Genomic DNA, 25432 nt, shown 5'->3' on the forward strand with positions numbered 1-25432 from the left:
ACAACACACTGTGTCCAATGTTTTCACAAAGATAAAATAAGTCATATTTTTGGTTTGTTTAATAGTTAAAACAAATTTACATTATTGCAATCAGTTGATAAAACATTGTCCTTTATAAATTATAATTCCTATGTATTGAATGAATACAGAATCGTTTTGGAATCGAAAAATATCGTTTTTGAATCGAAAAAATCGATATATAATCGAACCGAGAACCCAAGAATCGATATTGAATCGAATCGTGGGACACCCAAAGATTTGCAGCCCTAATATATATATATATATATATATATATATATATATATATATATATATGTGTATATGTGTATATGTGTGTATGTATGTATATGTATATATATATATATATATATATATATATATATATATATATATATATATATATATATATATATATATATATATATGTATATATGTGTATATGTGAAGTGAATTATATTTATATAGCGCTTTTCTCTAATGACTCAAAGCGCTTTACATAGTGAAACCCAATATCTAAGTTACATTTAAACCAGTGTGGGTGGCACTGGGAGCAGGTGGGTAAAGTGCCTTGCACAAGCACACAACGGCAGTGACTAGAATGGCGGGAGCGGGAATCGAACCTGCAACCCTCAAGTTGCTGGCACGGCCACTCTACCAACCGAGCTATGCCGCCCCATATGTATAATATGAATACAGTCCATTATACATATATATATATGTGTATATATATAGGCATGTATATATATGTGTGTATATATATGTATGTGTGTGTGTGTGTATATATATATATATATATATATATATATATATATATATATATATATATATATATAATATACGTATTTCATATATTTGTTAGCCGTTTGTGAAGTTTTGTGCTCCCATCCTGTGCATCTCCTGGGGGCTAAGCCCCCCCTTGTCCTTAAAAGCTAGTGATGACCTTGATTCATATAATCACAGCAGTATGATGATTCTATGTGTCTACATTAAAACATTTTTGCTCATACTGCATTGATGTATGCTCATCTTAAACTTTCATGCAGAGAAGGAAATCACAACTAAGTCAATTGACCAAAACTGTATTTATTAAACAGTTATTAGCAGGTGACTTTTCAAATGATGCTACATATTAGCAGTAATGCTACTTTTGGTAGCAATGCTTGTGCCCCACACTTGACAAACTAAAGTTGTGTATTCGACATCTTCCCGCTCGAAGCCGAACCACGACTAGACGACGGACCCTCTGCTGTTTTTCTTGGGAATTAATCCTTCCTTCGTTTGTTACCAGATCCGCACCTTCTTTCTCTCGGATTACCACTCGCACAGCTTCGCTAGCATCACAGCTAACGTTACCCATGATTGATTGATTGATTGATGCCACCTGTCTGCTCCGCGAGGGCGTATACGTATGTGACGTACGACGTGACAGTATGTGACGTATCAATCAATCAATGTTTACTTATATAGCCCTAAATCACTAGTGTCTCAAAGGGCTGCACAAACCACTACGACATCCTCGGTAGGCCCACATAAGGGCAAGGAAAACTCACACCCAGTGGGACATCGGTGACAATAATGACCCAGTGGGACGTCGGTGACAATGATTACTATGAGAACCTTGGAGAGGAGGAAAGCAATGGATGTCGAAGGCGACACAAGAAGGAGTGGGAAGAGCCTGTAGTGTAATGCCCGCAGCTAAAAGCAACTGCGTGAAAACGTATACTCGAATATCACGATATAGTAATTTTCTATATCGCACAGAGACAAACCTGCGATATATCGTGTATATTGATATACCTCCCAGGCCTAACTTAAGCATTTTTTTACATGTCCATCCATCCATATTTTACTGCTTGTCCCATTCGGGGTCGCGAGGGGGTGCTGCAGACTATTTCAGCAGCATTCGGGTGGAAGGCGGGGTACACCCTGGGCAAGTCACCACCTCATCACAGATAGACAGACAACATACAGACTCACATTCATACACTGGAGGGCCAATTTAGTGTTGCCAATCAACCTATCCCCGGTGCATGTCTTTGGAGGTGGGAGGAAGCCGGGGTACCCGGAGGGAACCCATGCAGTCACGGGGGGAACATGCAAACTCCACACAGAAATAGCCCAGGATTGAACTCAGGAACTTTGTATTGTGAGGCACACGCACTAAACCCTGTACCACTGTGTATATTTTTTTACATATGTATAATATGAATACAGTCCATTATACAGCATTATTCACATGTGAATAATGTAAGTACAATATATTACACAGCATTATTCACAAGTGAATAATATAAATACAGTCCATTATACAGCATTATTCACATGTGAATAATGTAAGTACAGTATATTATACAGCGTTATTCACATATGAATAATATAAATCTATTATACAGCATTATTCACATGTGAATAATATAAATAGTCTTTTATACAGCATTATTTACGTGCGAATAATATAAGTACAGTCTATTATACAGCATTATTCACATGTGAATAATATGAATACAGTCTGTTATACAGCATTATTCACATGTGAATAATATAAATAGTCTATTATGAAGTATTATTCACATGTGAACATTATTCACATGTGAATAATAGTCTATTGTGAAGCATTATTCACATGTGAATAATATTAGTACAGTCTATTAAACAGCATTATTCACATGTGAATAATATAAATAGTCTACTATACAGCATTATTCACATGTGAATAATATAGTCTATTATACAGCATTATTCACATGTGAATAATATAAATACAGTATATTATACAGCATTATTCACGTGTGAATAATATAAATATAGTATATTATACAGCATTATTCACATGTGAATAGTATAAATAGTCTGTTATACAAAATTATTCACATGTGTATAATATAAATAGTCTATTATAGGGCATTATTCACATGTGAATAATATAAATACAGTCTATTATACAGCATTATTCACATGTGAATAATATAGTCTATTATACAGCCTTATTCACATGTGAATAATATAGTCTATTATACACCATTATTCACATGTGAATAATACAAATAGTGTATTATACATCATTATTCACATGTGAATGATATAATTAGTCTACTATACAGCACTATACAGCATTAGGAACGGCGTGGCGCAGTGGAAGAGTGGCCGTGCGCAACCCGAGGGTACCTGGTTCAATCCCCACCTAGTACCAACCTCATCACGTCGTTGTGTTCTGAGCAAGACACTTCACCCTTGCTCCTGATGGGTGCTGGTTAGGCTTTGCATGGCAGCTCCCTCCATCAGTGTGTGAATGGGTAAATGTGTAAGTAGTGTCAAAGCGCTTTGAGTGCCTTGAATGTAGAAAAGCGCTATACAACTACAACCCATTTATCATTTATTCACATGTGAATAATATAGTCTATTATACAGCATTATTCACATGTGAATAATATAAATACAGTGTGTTTTATGGCATTATTCACATGTGAATAATATAAATAGTCTATTATACAGCATTATTCACATGTGAATAATATAAATACAGTATATTATACAGCATTATTCACATGTGAATAATATAAATACAGTATCTTGTACAGCATTATTCTCATGTGAATAATATAAATATATTCTATTATACAGAATTATTCACATGTGAATTATATAAATAGTCACTTATACAGCATTATTCACCTGTGAATAATATAGTCTATTATAAAGCATTATTCACATGTGAATAATATAAATACAGTCTATTATACAGCATTATTCACATGTAAATAATATAAATACAGTTTACTATACATTCAAGTACAGTATCTGTAGTAGTAAATCCATGTGCATAAACCACGAACCAAATAGTATGGTCATGGTAAAGGGCAATTTGGCACGTTGCATAGTTACCATTTCTCATAGCTCGGTTGGTAGAGTGGCCGTGCCAGCAACTTGAGGTTTCCGGGTTCGAGTCCCGCCTCCGCCATCCTAGTCACTGCCGTTGTGTCCTTGGGCAAGACACTTTAGCCGCCTGCTCCCAGTGCCACCCACGCTGGTTTAAATCTACCTCAGATATTGGGTTTCACTATGTAAAGCGCTTTGAGTCACTAGAGAAAAGCGCTATATAAATATAATTCACTTCATTACATATCCGAAAAGTAGTAAGAAGCAGAGTTTTATCTAAAGCGACCCATTTTCCTTTAACAATTTCTAATGCATTTCCAATACATAAAGTTAAATTACCACTGATAGTCACACACACACCAGGTGTGGTGAAATTACCCTCTGCATTTGACCCATCCCCTTGTTCCCCCCCCTGGGAGGTGAGGGGAGCAGTGAGCAGCAGTAGTGGCAGCGCCCGGGAGTCATTTTTTTGGTGATTTTATCCCCACATTCCAACCCTTGATTCAGTGTGCCAAGCAGGGAGGCAATGGGTCTCATTGGTATGACTCTGCCGGGGTTTGAACTCATGACCTACCGATTTCAGGGCAGACTCTCTAACCACAAGCCCACTGAGCAGGTTTATATATTTAGCTTTATTAATAATTGATGTATTTCGTGCCACCTTGGGTTGCATATTTTTTATGAGATTTCCAGTTCATTTCATCAATTATTACACTGAGAAATTGGATGTATTTTACCCTGTCAATTTCTACGTTGTCTGTGCGTATTTGCATGTAACTTTCTCTTGTACTGTTACCAAAAAGTGTTATTTTAGTTTCAATGAGAGTCCAAGGTAGTCTTTGTGTCAAACCACCTCTTTAATTTGTTCATTTGTTTAATTTTTATTAGTTTCTGTGTGTTCTCTCCTATAATAGTGTTAACTTTTAAAGGTGCCATATGTAGTATTGTGGCCAGAAATGGTACTGCAATCATGGTCAAAATTATGTAGTCCCTTACCCACTATCCATCACTGAGGTTGCCAGATACGCAGCCGAATCCTAATTTTAGTCCAAGGAACTTCAAATGGCAATCGACAGGTGCTACGTTGTAGGTTTATTTTGTTTATGCTTCTTGCAAGACTGTTTACCAAGTAATTATGCCACATTTTACAAATGTTGATTAGCCAAATGTATTTGTAAATACATATATTTGTATTTTCATCGGGAGTCCGGACAGATTGTTGGCATTACCCTGCTAAAATATCCGGTTTGACCGCACGGACCACCATTGAAATAATTATTTTAATAATATATTATATATCGCGTAGGTCTACTTTGATGGCAAGCCAAGGCCAACACTAAAATTACAGCCACATTTCGTTCAGCATAACTCCATGTTGCATCCAACCTGATACACTACATCAGGGGTCACCAACGCGGTGCCCGCGGGCACCAGGTTGCCCGTAAGAAAAAGATGAACCGCCTGCTGGCCTGTTCTAAAAATAGCTCAAATGGCAGCACTTATCAGTGAGCTGCCTCTATTTTTCAAATCTTATTTATTTACTAGCAAGCTGGTCTCGCATAACTCGACTTTTTTAATTCTAAGAGAGACAAAACTAAAATAGAATTTGAAAATCCAAGAAAATATTTTAAAGACTTGGTCTTCACTTGTTTAAATACATTCATTTTTTTTTTTACTTTGCTTCTTATAACTTTCAGAAAGACAATTTTAGAGAAAAATACAACCTTAAAAATTATTTTAGGATTTTTAAACACATATACCTTTTTACCTTTTAAATTCCTTCCTCTTCTTTCCTGACAATTTAAATCAATGTTCAAGTAATTTTTTTTTTTTATTATTGTAAAGAATAATAAATACATTTCAATTTAATTCTTCATTTTAGCTTCAGTTTTTTCGACGAAGAATATTTGTGAAATATTTCTTCAAACTTATGATTAAAATAAATAAAAAATATTCTGGCAAAACTAAAAAATCTGTAGAATCAAATTTAAATCTTATTTCAAAGTCTTTTAAATTTATTTTAAAATTATTGTTCTGGAAAATCTAGAAGAAATAATGATTTGTCTTTGTTAGAAATATAGCTTTGTCCAATTTGTTATATATTCCAACAAAGTGCGGATTGGATTTTAACCTATTTCAAACATTTCATCAAAATTCTAAAATTAATCTTAATCAGGAAAAATTACTAATGATGTTCCATAAATTCTTTTTTTAAATTTTTTCAAAAAGATTAGAATTAGCTAGTTTTTCTCTCCTTTTTTCGGTGGAATTTTGAATTTTAAAGAGTTGAAATTGAAAATAAACTAAGTTTCAAAATTAAATTTTCATTTTTTTCGTGTTTTGTCCTCTTTTAAACCGTTCAATTAAGTGTTTTTTCCCATCATTTATTCTGTACAAAAAACCTTCCGTAGAAGGAAAAAAATATATACGACGGAATGACAGACAGAAATACCAATTTTTTTGTTGTTGATATTTATCTGTTTCTATATATATTTATTTTGAGAAATCATTAAGTTGATCAGTGTTTCCACAAAAATAAATATCATTATTAATTATTAATAATAACAGAGTCAAAGGTAAATTGAGCAAATTGGCTATTTCTGGCAATTTATTTAAGTGTATATCAAAATGGTAGCCCTTCGCATTAATCAGTACCCAAGAAGTAGCTCTTGGTTTCAAAAATGTTGGTGACCCCTGCACTACATTCTCTTCCATGTAAACACACCACCATCTTTCAGTCCAGAGTGCAATTCTATGAGCCAATCCACGTTAGGCAAAAACCACGTTACGCATAAATCATACAGCCAACTACGATGTTAATACACAAAGAAGGAAATCATTGCATGTAATGCATTATTTTGTGCCAAGCAAATACCACCACATATGTGCCTGATGCACATACAGTACCAGAAACCCAAATTAGCCTTGCTGATGTTGGAACACATTTCCTCAGTGTGCGTATCGGCATATTGAGAACAAAATAGGCACTGATACTACCGATATCCACATAGGCTTTAGTTGTCGTAAAATATATGATGCCCTGTCAGTTGGAGGACATGTCGACATACAGGCTAAAAGGCATATATTTCCCCCGTTAGCCTGTATGTTGATGTGCCATTGACCGGGCCAGCATGCTATGCATTTGTTGCATGAACATACTACCTTTTGTTAAACAAGATCATAGACTGTATAGAACAAAATGTCCATTTTCGTTTATTACAAGTAACAAGAAAAAACTTAAAAGCCTTACTAACCTATCAAGGAGGAAATTAGCAAGTTTAGCGTTAGATGAAAAAATCTCCGCCTTCAATCGTTTCCAGCTTTCAAAGGCATCCCCGATAAAAATCCTTGTTTTGTTCCTGGCTTTATCATGAATAAGTGGACAATCGTAACGACATCTTTTAGATGTACTAAGGTTTGACATGATAAGTAACTTTACCAGTGGCAGTAGTTCGATGAAGGTGGCAGTGCGTAACGGGCAACCTGAATGTGACACACTCACAGACTTTCTAATCGGTCAAGCGGTGGAAGGCCGGGCATTGAAATAAAAACAATAAAAAGATTTCGGGGCTGTAAATCAAATTTTGAAATGAGCATATCCCGGCTGAACCACCTTTATCAGTTATTGAGGTATTCGAAAAGAACGTGATTTATTAATGCCTTTTGACGTATCATTAATGATGACTTGACATGCAATTATTACATGTAGCACCTTTTAAGTCCTTTGTAAATTAACAAATGTTATTGAACAGCTTTCGTGACATATCTTGTGGCATAACTTGAAATATTCCTAAAGAAATTGTTGTCAATGTTGAATACCCATTTTTTGGGTCATATTCTACTATATTTACTTGCTTAGATTTCACAAAAAGCTTCTAAAATATACTTTTAAATAGTGCCTTCTGTGCGATTTAATACCTAAGTTGTTTTCAACTGCAATTTTTGCCAACTTAGTTTTCACCAAAAACTTTTCAAAACATACTTTTAAAGAGTAACGTAATTTCCGGAATATAAAACGCACTTAAAATCTTTTTTTTCCCCCTCAAAACTCGACAGTGCGCCTTAAAACCCGGTGCGCCTAATGTAAGGAATCAGTTTAATTGAGCTTACACCTCGAAGCAGTTTTATTTGGTACATGGTGTAATAAGTGTGACCAGTAGATGAGATGACAGTCAAACATAAGAGATATGTGTAGGCTGATTGCGTGTTTGATGTGCTTCAACATATGAGTATTATAATGGTGTGTGTATAAGGTAAGACATATTATCTGGCGTTTTGTTTTGCAATGTTATGCAAAAGCAACTTTTCTTACCTTCTGGTACCTGCTGATCTGTATTTGCGATCTGCATGAGTCCTGAAAAATTGCGCATGTCCGCCTTTGCAGTCCGTGGCGACACCGTAGTCTATAAGCTTCTTCTTTTTCTCTATCTTCTTGTTATGGGACATTCATCCTCCGCTGTTCCTATTTCTAATGTAAAGTACCGTATTTTTCGGATTATAAATTGCCCTGGAGTATATGTCGCACTGGCCGAAAATGCATAATAAAGAAGGAACAAAACATATATACTAGGGGTGTGGGAAAAAAGCGATTTCAATTTGAATCGCGATTCTCACGTTGTGCGATTCAGAATTGATTCTCATTTTCCAAAAATTGATTTTTTTATTATTAAAAAAAAAACAACATATACATTTTTTAATCTATCCAACAAAACAATACACAGCAATACCATAACAATGCAATCCAATTCCAAAACCAAACCTGACCCAGCAACACTCAGAACTGCTATAAACAGAGCAATTGAGAGGAGACACAAACACGACACAGAACAAACCAAAAGTAATGAAACAAAAATTAATATTATCAACAACAGTATCAATATAAGGTATAATTTCAGCATAGCAGTGATTAAAAATCCCTCATTGACATTATCATTAGACATTTATAAAAATAAAAACAAAGAACAATAGTCACAGTGGCTTACTCTTGCATCGCATCTCATAAGCTTGACAACACACTGTGTCCAATGTTTCACTAAGATAAAATAAGTCATATTTATGGTTCGTTTAATAGTTAAAACAAATTTACATTATGGCAATCAGTTGATAAAACAATGTCCTTTCCAATTGTAAAAGCTTTTTACAAAAATCTACTACTCTGCTAGCATGTCAGCAGACTGTGGTAGATCCTGTTGAAATCCTATGTATTGAATGAATAGAGAATCCTTTTAAATCTGGAAAAAAATCGTTTTTGAATCGAGAATCGTGTTGAATTGAAAAAAAATAATCGATTTTGAATCGAATTGTGACCCCAAGAATCGATATTGAATCGAATCGTGGGACACCCAAAAATTCGCAGCCCTAATATATACGTCGCACTGGAGTATAAGTCACACTTTAGGGAGAAATTTATTTGATAAAATCCAACACCAAGAATAGACATTTGAAAGGCAATTTAAAATAAATAAAGAATAGTGAACAACAGGCTGAATAAGTGTACGTTTTATGACGCATAAATAACCAACTGAGAAGGTGCCTGGTATGTTAACCTAACATATTATGGTAAGAGTCATTCAAATAACTATAACATATAGAACATGCTATACGTTTACCAAACAATCTTTCACTCCTAATCGATAAATCCCATGAAATCTTCTTCCTCGATGTCGCTTCTCAACAACTCTGCCAACTCCAAAGATATGCGCCGCTTCCTCTTGTCGTTTTCTGCTGCATATTTCACTACGTCCAGCTTGTAATCTGCAGTACATGATTTGTGCCATTTTTGTTCAACCCTTCCCAGTTTTTATAAGTTACCGCCAACAATGAAATGATCCATTTTAATAGCAACGGCAATAGCATAAAGCAAATAGCAGATAGCATTTCATGACCCACAATGCACTTCAGCCATGACCCTTCCCCCGCCGAATTCTTATTGGTTGACGTGTATGTGACGATTGTTGACGTGTGTGTGACGATTGCTGACATTTTCTTTGTCTGTTCCGCGATTGAGCTAAATAATATTATTTATTTTACGGTAATGTGTTAATAATTTCACAAATAAGTCGCTCCAGAGTGTATGTCGCACCCCCGGCCAAACTATGAAAAAAAACTGTGACTTATAGTCCAAAAAATACGGTAATTTTAAGTTTTTATTTATATCTGTCAGTAAATTTGCCATGAAAACGCTAAAACATACCGGTGTCGTGAGTTTACATTATTCACCGAAGGAACTTTATTTATTAGAATTACGGTCGGACCTTTTTTCACGGGACACATTTCCAGTGTTGTTGTTTCCGAATGAAGAAATGCTGCTCTGTTATTGTTTTAAATAAAGTCTGAACGTCAGTAAAATAGTTATCTCCATCTTTGACACTTCTTCCACTCCCGTCCTTGCACGCTACACAGCTACAACACAGATGACGGGGAGAAGACGCTGCCGAAAGTGAGCCACGTAAATAAGACCGCCCACAAAACGACACACCCGGAAGCGACTGTCAGAAAGCGGCTTGAAGATGATCTGTAAAACATAATCAATGCAACATTTTGACCAAAGAACCACCATTACATGTTATGTAGACCACTACGACGTGTTTTCAATTTAGAAAAAAATAATAATAATATTACTACTAAAATGTGCCCTATAATTCGGTGCGCCTTATATATTAAAAAAGATTAAAACGTAGACCATTGACCAGCAGTGTGCCTTATAATCCAATGCGCCGGTATGGTCCGGAAAATACGGTAGTCCGACATAGAGGGAGAAAGGACAAAGCATAGCAGAGACAGGATTTCTCAAGATTTTCCTTCCGATTGAGTAATTTCTGTGTCCTTTTTGCTGTTATTCTAACACTTGTCTGTGTCAATGGTCTTTTTAGCATTAACATTTCAAATGACGTGAACTCACTCACTCCAGAGTTCACCAGCAAGTGGACCAAAAGCGAGACCCGTCCCTCAAGCCAACGCAAGATCCTTGTGCTCGGAGAGTGTTTCTTGGTGATAAGAAAATGATCAGATAGCTTTACGTCATCTCTGTGAACTCGCTGCACTTTGACACTATTCGCCCACTGGGGGGGCTCAAGCACGGTCAAACGGCTTCTTATTGGATCAGAAAAGGAAGTGGGACAGCTCCGCACACTTGTCGATATCACAGCGGTCATGGGAGGGTTACTCAGCAAACGTGCAAATCTAATTTGACTTCATGGAATGGCACACATTTTTCAGCTGGTGGAGTTTTTATGTGTAGGAATGTAACGATATTTATATTTCATACAACCATCCATTTTCTACCGCTTATTCCTTTTGGATTTGCGGGGTGCGCTGGAACCTATCTCAGCTACAATTGGGCAGAAGGCGAGGTACACCCTGGACAAGTCGCCACCTCATCGCAGGGCCAGGAAGTGAATACAAAACAAGGAAACAAACAGAAATGAAATTGACAGGACAAAAACAGAAAAGTTTAATCAGTGATTTAAAAACGAGACAAAAATGTTGACAGAAACAAAATCCAATTAGAATTTTGTATTGAAAGGTGTATTGACAGGTGTTGCAACTATCCAATAACAGCTCTTTGAATCACAAGGCAGGCGGTAGTGTGATTAGGAACCAATTAGATTTAAAAATTGGATTTTTCACCAAGGTTAATTTTACCATAATGATCACAGTACTCATCAGCTTCTCTGTATTGTTGAATTTGTTCATAAAGTACCTTTACACACACTGAAGTTTTACTTAAAACATTAAATAAATTAGACACATAATACACCTGTTTTTTGAATGATAAAGTGCAATACGAGTGTTGCAGGTCAGGTTTATGTGACGTCACACGTGTTCACTTCCTGTTACAGACACCTCCATATCATATGTCAGACTTAGCCCTGTCTTGGTTTAACTCTTATCTTACTGATAGGATGCAGTGTGTCTCCCATAACAATGTGACCTCGGACTACGCTAAGGTAACGTGTGGAGTTCCCCAGGGTTCGGTCCTTGGCCCTGCACTCTTCAGCATCTACATGCTGCCGCTAGGTGACATCATACGCAAATACGGTGTTAGCTTTCACTGTTATGCTGATGACACCCAACTCTACATGCCCCTAAAGCTGACCAACACGCCGGATTGTAGTCAGCTGGAGGCGTGTCTTAATGAAATTAAATAATGGATGTCCGCTAACTTTTTGCAACTCAACGCCAATAAAACGGAAATGCTGATTATCGGTCCTGCTAGACACCGACCTATATTTAATGATACAACTCTAACATTTGACACCCAAACAATTAAACAAGGCGACACGGTAAAGAATCTGGGTGTTATCTTTGACCCAACTCTCTCCTTTGAGGCACACATTAAAAGCTTTACTAAAACGGCCTTCTTTCATCTCCGTAATATCGCTAAAATTCGCTCCATTTTGTCCACTAAAGACGCCGAGATCATTATCCATGCGTTTGTTACGTCTCGCCTCGACTACTGTAACGTATTATTTTCGGGTCTCCCCATGTCTAGCATTAAAAGATTACAGTTGGTACAAAATGCGGCTGCTAGACTTTTGACAAGAACAAGAAAGTTTGATCACATTACGCCTGTACTGGCTCACCTGCACTGGCTTCCTGTGCACTTAAGATGTGACTTTAAGGTTTTACTACTTACGTATAAAATACTACACGGTCTAGCTCCATCCTATCTTGCCGATTGTATTGTACCATATGTCCCGGCAAGAAATCTGCGTTCAAAGGACTCCGGCTTATTAGTGATTCCCAAAGCCCAAAAAAAATCTGCGGGCTATAGAGCTTTTTCATTTCGGGCTCCAGTACTCTGGAATGCCCTCCCGGTAACAGTTCGAGATGCCACCTCATTAGAAGCATTTAAGTCTCACCTTAAAACTCTTTTGTATACTCTAGCCTTTAAATAAACTCCCTTTTTAGACCAGTTGATCTGCCGTTTCTTTTCTTTTTCTTCTATGTCCCACTCTCCTTTGTGGAGGGGGTCCGGTCCGATCCGGTGGCCATGTACTGCTTGCCTGTGTATCGGCTGGGGACATCTCTGCGCTGCTGATCCGCCTCCGCTTGCGATGGTTTCCTGCTGGCTCCGCTGTGAACGGGACTCTCGCTGCTGTGTTGGATCCGCTTTGGACTGGACTCTCGCGACTGTGTTGGATCCATTATGGATCGAACTTTCACAGTATCATGTTAGACCCGCTCGACATCCATTGCTTTCCTCCTCTCCAAGGTTCTCATAGTCATCATTGTCACCGACGACCCACTGGGTCATTATTGTCACCGATGTCCCACTGGGTGTGAGTTTTCCTTGCCCTTATGTGGGCCTACCGAGGATGTCGTAGTGGTTTGTGCAGCCCTTTGAGACACTAGTGATTTAGGGCTATATAAGTAAACATTGATTGATTGATATTACGCTGAGTATAGAGTGAGCGCCCTGTTGTCAGAGAGCATTGTGCAAAATTGAATGGTTTAGATTAGGGCTCAACTAACGATTAATTTGATAATAGATTAATCTGTCAATTATTACTTCGATTAATCGATTAATAATCGGATAAAAGAGACAAACTACATTTCTATCATTTCCAATACTTTATTTAATAAAAACAGCATACTGGCACCATGTCCTTTCGACTTGCCAAATAAAAAAAGGCAAGTGTTACAAAATTTTTATTTTTTTAACAAAGTGCACCATTGTCATGCACAATAGCAATAATTTTGCTTAGGGGAATTTCAAATCTGGTTATTACCTATTCCAACCATTCTGCAATGTCTGATGCTGAATGTCTTTCCTGTAGTGCAGGGGTCGGCAACCTTTACCACTCAAAGAGCCATTTTGACCCGTTTCGCAAAATAAAGAAAATGATGGGAGCCACAAGACTCTTGAAATTTATAATGAAATAAAACAGTATACAGAGTTTTTTTGCTTTGTGCTATGTATAAACCAGGGGTCTCAGACACGTGGCCCGCAATTAAATATGAAGATTTGATGTTAGTGCGGCAACTGAGTTTTATATGAATGCCCTTTATTAGCATCACGCATGCAATTCCTCCCGATTTGTCCAGGAGACTCGCGGTTTACAGAGTGACTATTCCCTCGGACGTCTGCTGAGTAATACCCAATGAACAAAAATAAGGGCGTGCTACGATGGCACTGTCTTTAGCACCCTCCACAATTTGTACAAACAGCTTACCAGTCAGGTCACATGTTGTATGTGGCTTCTGCAGTCACACGCAAACAATTGCAACGCATTCTTGTTCAACAGCCATACAGGTCACACTGAGGGTGCCAGTTTAAACAACTTTAACACTGTTACAAATATGCGCCACACTGTGAACCCACACCAAACAAGAATGGCAAACACATTTCGGGAAAACATCCGCACTGTAACACAACATAAACACAACATAATAAATACCCAGAATCCCATGCAACCCTTACTCTTCCAGGCTACATTATACGGCAGGGTTGGGAGGGGGGCGGGGTTACAGTGCGAATGTTTTCCCGAAATGTGTGTCATTCTTGTTTGGTGTGGGTTCACAGTGTGGCGCATATTAGTAAGAGAGTTAAAGTTCTTTATATCACAACCCTCAGTGTAACCTGTATGGCTGTTGAACAAGTATGCCTTGCAATCGCTTGAAGATTGTATAAGAGATTTCACACAATTTGTGACCGGCCGGCACGCACTTAGTGTTGTGTAACAGCGGGCACAACTACATGTATTAGAATATGTTATGTGTATTGCAATCACGGCCCGCCCTCAGTGTTGCTGTCCGAGTGAAAATCGCAGTATGCATACCTCAGACAATTTTAGGGAAAGGCATTGAGGTCAGAAACCTCCCGGTAATTTCGGGAAGGTCAGCAAGTTAACAGCTGAGCCACACCAGAGCGATCAAAGAGCCGCAGGTTGCTGACCCCTGCTCTAGTGACATGGTCGTAAGGCAGATTGACTTCATGTTCTATTCGTCTCCAATGTAGTGGCATGTATTGCCAAGGTGGCTACACTTGTCCACACATCAGTAGTGAGAGCAATTTTGCTCTGGGTGGCTTTTATGTCAGTCTACACAGCATGGAATGTCCGCTCGTACTTCTTCTCCATCAGTTTGGTAAAATGGGTACTCGAGAGAAGAGTCTTACCAGGGTTGAGACGTGAATAATTTGTCTAAAACCTTCATCCTCCACCATTGATAGTGGCCTTATGTCAGTTAGCAACATATTCAGGATAGCATCAGTCAGTGCAGCCGCTTGCCGTGGTGTGCACACCTTCCTTTGTACCAAGTCGCTAATGCTGGCTTGTTTCTTTCTGAAATGAGAGAAACAATATTATGAACATACTTAGTAGCATCATTTACATGTGACTCAATACATACCCAGTTGATTTAATTAATATTTTCTGACGTAAAAGACAAGTACGCCACCACATTAAAAAAAAAACTGCTAAATTAAATAAATGGACATTGGAATACACCAATAACAACACAGCAATGTAATTAATCAGATCAGAACTGGATCAGACGTAGTACACGTTTCTGTTGTGAATAATAAAGGATTCACTTTAGGCTACCTCTGAATAATAACATGAATTATTCCAGCACCTTCATAATAAGTAGTACTAAAGCGTCACTCAAATCTAAATCGATTATGAAACCAACCTGAGATATTTCTGTCCGTTACATTTATGCGTGCGCTTTTTCTCTCAAAACGGAGTCAAATGTGTCGGAGACACATTATCAGGCCTGCGTTGCAACAAAGACATAACGTTAACGTTACTAAAAAAAAAGCTGAACTTATGAATGAATGCCTGTTGCGACTCAAAACAACACAGAAAATGAAGTCACCGCACTATCCAAAAGGTTCCCTAAAAATCTGAAAGTTAATACAAAACAGTTGCTGCTGCACTTCCTTAAAAAAAAATCTCCTCGTTATCAAAAGACTAAAAACACACAAAGACGGACACAACGGATCAATATACTTGGACTACGGACTTAAAAAAGTTATGTACCGTGAGTTCTTCTGGGAGGAACTCAAAGTAAAGCCGCTGCTCCTCCACATCGAGAGGAGCCAGATGAGGTGGTTCGGGCATCTGGTCAGGATGCCACCCGAACGCCTCCCTAAGGAGGTGTTTCGGGCACGTCCAACCGGTAGGAGGCCACGGGGAAGACCCAGGACACATTGGGAAGACTATGGCTCCCGGCTGGCCTGGGAACGCCTCGGGATCCCCTGGGAAGAGCTAGACTAAGTGGCTGGGGAGAGGGAAGTCTGGGCTTCCCTGCTTAGGCTGCTGCCCCCGTGACCCAACCCCGGATAAGTGGAAGAAGATGGACGGACGGACGGACGGACGGACGGACGGACGGATGGATGGATGGATGGATGGATGGATGGAGTTCTTCCCTTCATCCATGTTTCCTCTTCAGGTGCTTCCAAAGCGACGTTGTCCTTCCGTGCCACGCGAGGTCCATGCTGCACGTTTTGCAGGAAATGTCTTTAAAGTGTTCCGACACTTTTGACGACTTAAGTCGTACACTTTTCTCCATTGAAGCAACAACCTCGAGATGTTTCTCTGCGGAACTATCCGTACTGTTTCCCTCCGCCGTTTTTCGAATGTTTTCAAAGGAGACAGCGTGGTCAAGTGAGCTGCACATGACACATCATTGGCTGGCTTACTGCCACCTCATGAGACGTAGCTTTGGCGCCGCCCTGGCGCTGTTTTGTACTGTTTTTGTACTTATTTTGATTATTGTTTTTCAGCTGTTTGTAAATGTTGCAGTTTATAAATAAAGGTTTAGGGGGAAAAGAAAAAAAAGAGAGCCTCAGCGCATTGCATACATCCAACGAATCAATGACTAAATTAATCGCCAACTATTTTTATAATCAATTTTAATCAATATAATCGATTAGTTGTTGCACCCCTAGTTTAGATAGATAGATAGATAGAGATAGATATTACTTTATTTATTACTTCAGGAGAATTAAAATTTTCAGCTTTAGTTGCTCAGACAGCATTTTTTTATTACAAGTTTAGATTGGGGTATGTTGTTTCTTTATGGTGAAAGACGTGCTTCTGAACTAAAATGATCAGTATCATAAGTAACACTTATGAGTAGAGTTTATCAAAGTGCAGTCATCAATCACAGTTTCACAATAATTCTTATACAAACCCCGTTTCTATATGAGTTGGGAAATTGTGTTAGATGTAAATATGAACGGAATACAATAATTTGCAAATTATTTTTAACCCATATTCAGTTGAATGCACTACAAAGACAACATTTTTGATGTTCAAACTCATAAACTTTATTTTTTTTTTTGCAAATAATAATTAACTTGGAATTTTATGGCTGCAACACGTGCCAAAGTAGTTGGGAAAGGGCATCTTCACCACTGTGTTACATCACTTTTTCTTTTAACAACACTCAAACGTTTGGGAACTGAGGGAACTAATTGTTGAGGCTTTGAAAGTGGAATTCTTTCCCATTCTTGTTTTATGTAGAGCTTCAGTCGTTCGGTCTCCGCTGTCGTATTTTACGCTTCATAATGCGCCACACATTTTCAATGGGAGACAGGTCTGGACTGCAGGCGGGCCAGGAAAGTAACCGCACTCTTTTTTTTTACGAAGCCACGCTGTTGTAACACATGCTATATGTGGCTTGGCATTGTCTTGTGTAATAAGCAGGGGCGTCCTTGAAAAAGACGGCGCTTAGATGGCAGGATATGTTGTTCCAAAACCTGTATGTACCTTTCAGCATTAATGGTGCCTTCACAGATGTGTAAGTTACCTATGCCTTGGGCACTAATGCACCCCCATGCCATCACATATGCTGGCTTTTGAACTTTGCGTCGAAAACAGTCTAGATGGTTTGCTTACCCTTTGGTCCGGATGAAACCATGTCGAATATTTCCAAAAACAATTTGAAATGTGGACTCGTCAGACCACAGAACACTTTTCCACTTTGCATACTGAATATGGGTTGAACTTGAATACGATTTGCAAGTCATTGTATTCTGTTTATATTTACATCTAACACAATTTCCCAACTCATATGGAAACAGGGTTTGTATAATTTTGTATTGAAAGTTGGTGGGACACATGGAAACTATCCAATCATTGCTTTTTCAATCACAAGGCGAGCGGGAGTGTGTTAGGAGCCAATTAGATTTGAAAGTTGGATTTTTCGCCAAGGTTAAATTTACCATAATGATCACAGTACTCATTATCTTCTCGGTATTGTTGAATTTGTTCATAAAGTACTTTTACACAAACTGAAGTCTTATTTAAAACATTAAATAAATTAGACACATATTACACTTGTTTTTTGAACGATAAAGGGCAAAACGAGTGTTGCAGGTCGGGTTTATGTGACGTCACACGTGTTCACTTCCTGTTATAGACACCTCCGTGTCATATTCCTCCGATTATAGAGTGAGCAACCTCTTGTAAGCGAGCATTGTGCAAAATTGAATGGTTTAGTTGCTCAGACAGCATTTTTTATTACAAGTTTAGATTGGGTAAAGTCGTTTTTTAATGGGGAAAGACGTGCTTCTGAAGTAAAATGATCCGTATCATAAGTAACACTTATGAGTAGAGGTTTTTTAAAGTGCAGTTAGGGCTGGGCGATGTATCGATATACACGATATATTGCGTATTTGTCTCTGTGCGATATAGAAAATGACTATACCGTGCTTTTGCGGGCTTCACACTATTTTACGCTTCAAAATGCGCCACACATTTTCGATGGGAGACATGTCTGGACTGCAGGCGGGCCAGGAAAGTACCCGCACTCTTTTTTTACGAAGCCACGCTGTTGTAACACATGCTGAATGTGGCTTGGCAATGTCTTGCTGAAATAAGCAGGGGCGTCCATTAAAAAGACGGCGCTTAGATGGCAGCATATGTTGTTACAAAACCTGTATGTACCTTTCATATTCAGTATGCAAAGTGGAAAAGTGTTCTCTCCCCACTCCTTCTTGTGTCTCCTTCTCACAGACCGCAAGCGCACAAATTTACACAAGTCACATACTGTCACGTCATACGTCACATACGTATACACCCTCGCGGAGCAGAGAGGTAGCGGCAGGGGGTAACGTTAGCCGTGATGCTAGTGGAGCCGTGCGAGTGGTAATACGAGAGAAAGAAGGTGCGAATGAAGAAAAAATTAATTCCCAAGAAAAACAGCAGGTGGTTTGGCGGCAAGTGGGAATATATCGACCAGACAACCGTAATTTGTCAAGTGTTGGGCAAAATTGTTGCTAAAAAAAGTAGCATTACTGCTAATATGCAGCATCATTTGAAAAAGTCACCTGCTAGAGAATGAAGAGTGCTTACTCTGCATGTCAACATCTCCGTTCGGTGCCACACGCCCACACCATCAAAATGCCGAGGCAAACATTTCCTGATCAACACCATATGAAAAAAAAGTCAACAACAGAATTGAATAGTCTGTAGTAACCTACCACACTATTTGATGTCCTATTATGCAGCTCATTTTTATTTGACACTTAAAATGTCTCTGACAATCTTGCACTTTCTGTTTTGGAAATGACATGAATGTTTGTGCCATTGCTTAATAACTGTTTAATAAATACAGTTTTGGTCAATTGACTGAGTTGTGAGTTCCCTCTCCGCATGAAAGTTTAAAATGAGCATATATTAATGCAATATGAACAAGAATGTTTTAATGTAGACACATAGAATCATCATACTGCTGTGATTATATGCATCAAGTTTTCATTCAAGGCTAAGGCAAAATATCACACATCAATAGGGACGGGAGGTCGGCTGTAACGGCTGGCCTCCTAATTTTAACTACACAGTAGACACTGGGAGCCCTGTACACATGCATGAGGGGGTTGGGGTTTGGGAGTACTGCGCACCCCCCATTGCGGGTTGCGGGGACTGCGGTCTTGTGGCCTGCTGAAGGTGTGAGGATTTTATTCTATTATTATTATTATTTTATTTTTTTTTTATATGTGTGTGTGTATATATATATATATATATATATATATATATATAATTTTATTTGTATTATTATTTTTTATTTTATTTAAAAAAAAAATATATATATATACCGTATTAATTTTTTGTGTGGGGCGTGGCGCGGGTCTCGCTTCCTGTTGAGTGGCGTCCGTGCCCGTGCAGCCCGACCTTGCGCTGTGGAGTCGGTGTTGGTGACTTGATGCAGTGGCAGCGAGGCACCTTTGTCTGGTCTGGATGCTGTGTCTCGGTTGTTTGGGTGGTGGTGTGTTTGTGCGGGTTTGGGTTCGGATCCGGGAGGTGTTGTCTCTTGTTTGCATGTTGGCGTTTGGGCTGACTGGTGGGCTGGCGCGGGCTAGTCTCCATGATCCTGTTGGCGTTTGGTTGCAGGTCGCAGTTTTTTATAATTTTTTTATTTTATTTATTTATTTATTTTTTCGATCACTTAATGCCCATCCCTACCCTAGGGGAAACTTGGTAACACATGGCACACTGACAAAGCTTAACCCATTGTTAAAATAACAATCTACAAGCTTAATATAGGTTGCCTCTCTCTCTTCCCCTCTATTTTTCGGTATTCCTTGTTTTTTTGTTTTTTTTTATCTCTAGTTATCATTATGTATATGTATTGTTGCATTTGAACAACTGTATTGTTGATAATAGAGGTAAACTATTGGTATTGCTCATGATCAATAGCTTGTTTTCTATTGGTATTTGTATTGCTCCAGATGTAGTGTAAAAATGCTTATTGTCATTTCTATATTATTATTTATTTCGCTAACTGCTTCTTTGCTATCACTTTTACGATCATCTTTGTACATATCGTATGTGCTGGTGTTGTTCTATTGTTGTTGTTTTTGTAGTTATTGTTGTGTTTGCCGTTGTTGTTTTTGTCTCTCTGTCTAATCCCCCTTTATCCCCACAATTCCCCCCTCTGTCTTCCTTTTTTTTTTCTTTTTTTCCCCTCCTGCTCCGGCCCGGCTGCACCAAATGATAATATAAATACATTTAATAAAGTCAAATTGAAATAAGGCAACAAGAGAAGTATCCTACCTTTCTCTTTTGTTAAGTAAATCTGAACAGCCGATATGGGCATCTACATCAACTATAGGATTTGCCTGAGAAGCTGGACAGGACAAAAAAAAAAAATATATATATATATCGGGATATATTTTTGTGTATCGCGATATGGCCTAAAAATATTGAGATATTAAAAAAGGCCATATCGCCCAACCCTAGGTGCAGTCATCAATCACTGTTTTCCAATAATTCTTATGAAAAGGTAATCATAACCGTTCAGAGTTTTACCGAGGTTTATCATTAATATCGTTTGTTACATTCTGTCTTATATAGTGTGCTTGACTCCCATAATTCACTGTGACCTTTCACCTTTCAACCGGATTGTCTCCACTGTAACTACCTGGTTACCGTTCAAGGACGTTGCAGTGGCATTCCCCTGCTGTGTGGTCGTTCTCTCTCTGAACTACTTCCGCTCTCTTTGTCCGTCCTCTAGCGGGTCAGACGACTGTCGCCGGCAAAGGAGGGGCAGGTGGCGGAGCGGTCAACCCGGACTACACGGCCTTTGTGCTGGTGCCTGTCTTCTTCCTCCTGGGCTTGCTGGGGGTGGTCATCTGCCATGTGCTGAAGAGGAAGGGCTACCGGTGTACCACTGAGGCGCAGGATGAGGAGGAGGCGTGCGAAGAAGTGGACAAGGATCTTGAGCTGGGAGGAGGTAGGGAATTCCACTTTTAACACTTATGAGGTACATTCACGCTTGACCCGTTTTTGTTCCAGTTAAAGGAACGCTGGTACGGGTCAAGTGGAAACGTTATATTCCGAACACTGGGGTGCACCAAACAAGTGTATGCAAGTGAACTTTTGTGCAATTTGGTCCACTTGGGTTCAAATAAGACGCTGCACAAAGACCAGAGACACACACCAATGTTAAAGGGGACCTGGACTTTGTGGTCAACGAATATGTGCCGAAGGAGAGGGGGGCAAAGCAGAAAAAAAACGGCAGATCAACTGGTCTAAAAGGGGGGTCTATTTAAAGACTAGAGTATACAAATTAGTTTTAAGATGGGACTTAAATGCTTCTATACTGAGGGAGCATTTTTAACTGTTACCGGGAGGGCATTCCAGAGTACTGGAGCCCGAATAGAAAACGCTCTATAGCCCGCAGACTTTTTTTGGGCTATGAGAATCACTAATAAGCCGGAGTTCTTTGAATGCAGATTTTTTGCCGGGACATATGGTACAATATGCAAGATAAATGATAAATAAATGATAAATGGGTTATACTTTTATAGCGCTTTTTTACCTTCAAGGTACTCAAAGCGCTTTGACACTACTTCCATATTTACCCATTCACACACACATTCACACACTGATGGAGGGAGCCGCCATGCTAGGCGCTAACCAGCACCCATCAGGAGCAAGGGTGATGTGTCTTGCTCAGGACACAACGGACGTGACGAGGTTGGTACTAGGTGGGGATTGAACCAGGGACCCACGGGTTGCGCACGGCCACGCCGTCCCTATAGATAGGAAAACGTCTCAATCAATTAATCAAACACATATGTATATATATTTTTGCATTCTAATTTGTAATGATTGTCTCATTCTGGATGGCTATCAATGCAAATAATCGGAGTATTATCGTATTTTCTGGACCATAGGGTGCACCGGATTATAAGAGGCTCTGCCCATGAATGGTCTATGTTCGATCTTTTTTCATCTATCCGGCGCACCGGATTATAGGGCGCATTAAAGGAGTCATATTATATTTTTTTTTTCTAAATGTAAAACACTTCCTTGTGGTCTACATAACATGTAATGGTGTTTTTTTAGTCAAAATGTTGCATGGATTTGCTTTTACAGATAATTTTCTAGCCGCTTTCTGACCGTGGCTTCAGGATGCGCCGTTTTGTGGGCGGTCTTATGTACAGTACTTTCGCGTGGCGGTACCTTTTGGCATGTTAGACCAGGGTAGTGGTTCCTCTCTTTAAGAAGGGGAACCAGAGGGTGTATTCCAACTATCGTGGGATCACACTCCTCAGCCTTCCCGGTTATGTCTATTCAGGCATACTGGAGAGGAGGCTACGCCGGATAGTCGAACCTTGGATTCAGGAGGAACAGTGTGGTTTTAGTCCTGGTCGTGGAGCTGTGAATCAGCTCTATCCTCTCGGCAGGGTCCTTGAGGGTGCATGGGAGCGTGCCCAACCAGTCTACATGTGCTTTGTGGTCTTGGAGAAGGCATTTGACCGTGTCCCTCGGGAAGTCCTCGGGGGAGTGATCAGAGAGTATTAGGTATCGGACTGTCTTATTGCGGCAGTCCGCTCCCTGTATGATCAGTGTCACAGCTTGGTCAGCATCGCCGGCAGTAAGTCGGACACGTTTCTAGTGAGAGGCTGCCCTTTGTCAACAATTCTGTTCATAACTTTTATTGACAGAATTTCTAGGCACAGTCAAGGCGTTGAGGGGATCCGGTTTGGTGGGGGCAGGATTAGGTCTCTGCTTTTTGCAGATGATGTGTTCCTGATGGCTTCATCTGACCGGGATTTTTAGCTCTCACTGAATCGGTTCAAAGCCGAGTGTGAAGTGACTGTGATAAGAATCAGCACCTCAAAGTCCGAGTCCATGGTTCTCGCCCGGAAAAGGGTGGAGCGCCATCTCAGGGTTGGGGAAGAGATCTTTCCCCAAGTGGAGGAGTTCAAGAACCTCAAAGTCTTGTTCACGAGTGAGAGAAGAGTGGATTGGGAGATTGGTGTGACGTCTTCAGTAATGCGGACACTGTATCGATTCGTTGTGGTGAAGAAGGAGCTGAGCCAGAAGGCAAAGCTCTCAATTTACCAGTCGATGTACGTTCCCATCCTCACCTATGGTCAGGAGCTTTGTGTTATGACTGAAAGGAGAAGAAGATCACGGGTACAAGTGGCCGAAATGAGTTTCTTCCGCCGGGTGGCGGGGCTCTTCCTTAGAGATAGGGTGAGAAGCTCTGCCATCCGGGGGGAGCTTAAAGTAAAGCCGCTGCTCCTTCACATCGAGAGGAGTCAGATGAGGTGGTTCGGGCATCTGGACAGGATGCCACCTGAACGCCTGCGTAGGAAGGTGTTAAGGACACGTTCAACCGGTAGGAGGCCACGGGGAAGACCCAGGACACATTTGGTAGACTGTCTCCCCGCTGGCCTGGGAACGCCTCGGGATCCCCCGGGAGCAGCTGGACGAAGAGGCTGGGGAGAGGGAAGTCTGGGTTTCTCTGCTTGGATAAGCGGAAGAAAATAAATGGATGGATGGAGGGAGGTCTCCTTGAAAGGGGATCTACTAATCTAGCCTAATATACACAATCCCTATGTAAGTCAAGAGCACATGATTTGCTTTTTTTATGGCAATTTAATTTGTAAAAGATAGACAATATGAGGTGGCTTACAATGCAGCTAATAGGAATGCTCTTATCTATTCCATAAAGCCCTCTGAAAACATCCAAAACCCGCCATTTATGTCTGGTGACCTGAATGTTAACCAAGTATTTGCAATTTTGATGTTATAAAAGCGCTCACGCAGACAAACTGCTTTAAGTAGTGCCGTGATCACTGTTCTTATAGTAGGTTAAAGACACCTTCGTTTTCTTGTCTCGTGTACAGTACAGCGGACGGAATTTTAGGTTTGTAATATTTGAGTTGTGTCACGTGAGTCACTAATAAAGCTGCCCAATCCACTTTACTGCACAGGGTTTGGTCCCATGACAAACATACCAGTCTGAACACTTGAGCAACAACAACAAAAAGCGCATCAAACATCTTTTTTTTATTTTAATTTGACTACTGAAATTTGAAAATCCCCCTATTAAAAATATAATTCACTATTTCACATTGGAATGTCACGGCGTGGGATGGTGACGTAAAGGAAGCTCACACTCCCATGCACATGACTCTTAACCAGGAAGTGCATTCCCGATGATGGAATTCTCATTACTGAGAGACTTCCCGGTAGTTTGTTATTGCTCGCGCTGTGACAGCTGCAGATAATGTGTGCTGCTGTCGCCATGGCGACGTTGAGGCCCGGCATGCAAGCCAGTAAACCTTGGTTGACATTTCTTCCGCCTGTAACCTTTCCCAAAGTTGAGTTGGATATGACTCTTCACGAGGGAGAACTGTTTACATTGTGCCTTTCTCACTTCCTGGAATGTCCACCGCTGCCCCCATTTTACACGGACAAAACAAACAAACAAAAAATGACTCTCCTTCATTATAAGCGTCAATAGCAGGCCTCTCAAAGCACTCGTAGATCTCATTCCACACATCTGGCGGTGTTCCCACTTTGATTTACACCGCCTCCGCTGCGTGGGAAAGTCAGCATATCACAAGTCTGCGTTAGACGTCTGGGCTTAGTACCACTGTTGCGCCGCAGAAAGAGTGAGAATGTCTGTTAGACTTTCAGGAAGCAAGGTGCAAAGGGCTGGAATGTCCACAATTTTTCCACGGCATACAGAAGACAATAAGAATGCTGGGACCATATTGATCTTATTCATCTGTTGTTCATTGAACAGACGCTTCAAAGGATCTTTTTGACCGCCACTATTAAAATGGAGAAAACAAATA

At 39.7% G+C, this 25432-nt stretch overlaps 1 protein-coding gene across 1 annotated transcript in view; it reads left to right on the top strand.

The window, feature by feature from the left end:
- The window catches only part of LOC133560810 (RELT-like protein 1), a 57005-nt gene that overhangs the window by 6391 nt on the left and 25182 nt on the right, over positions 1-25432 (top strand). Inside the window, exon 2 of the mRNA XM_061913756.1 lies at positions 21346-21564. Coding sequence (XP_061769740.1) covers positions 21346-21564 — 219 coding nt within the window. The remainder of the gene's footprint in view (positions 1-21345; positions 21565-25432) is intronic.

The sequence above is a fragment of the Nerophis ophidion genome, linkage group LG10, assembly GCF_033978795.1.
Source record: "Nerophis ophidion isolate RoL-2023_Sa linkage group LG10, RoL_Noph_v1.0, whole genome shotgun sequence".
Taxonomy (NCBI): domain Eukaryota; kingdom Metazoa; phylum Chordata; class Actinopteri; order Syngnathiformes; family Syngnathidae; genus Nerophis; species Nerophis ophidion.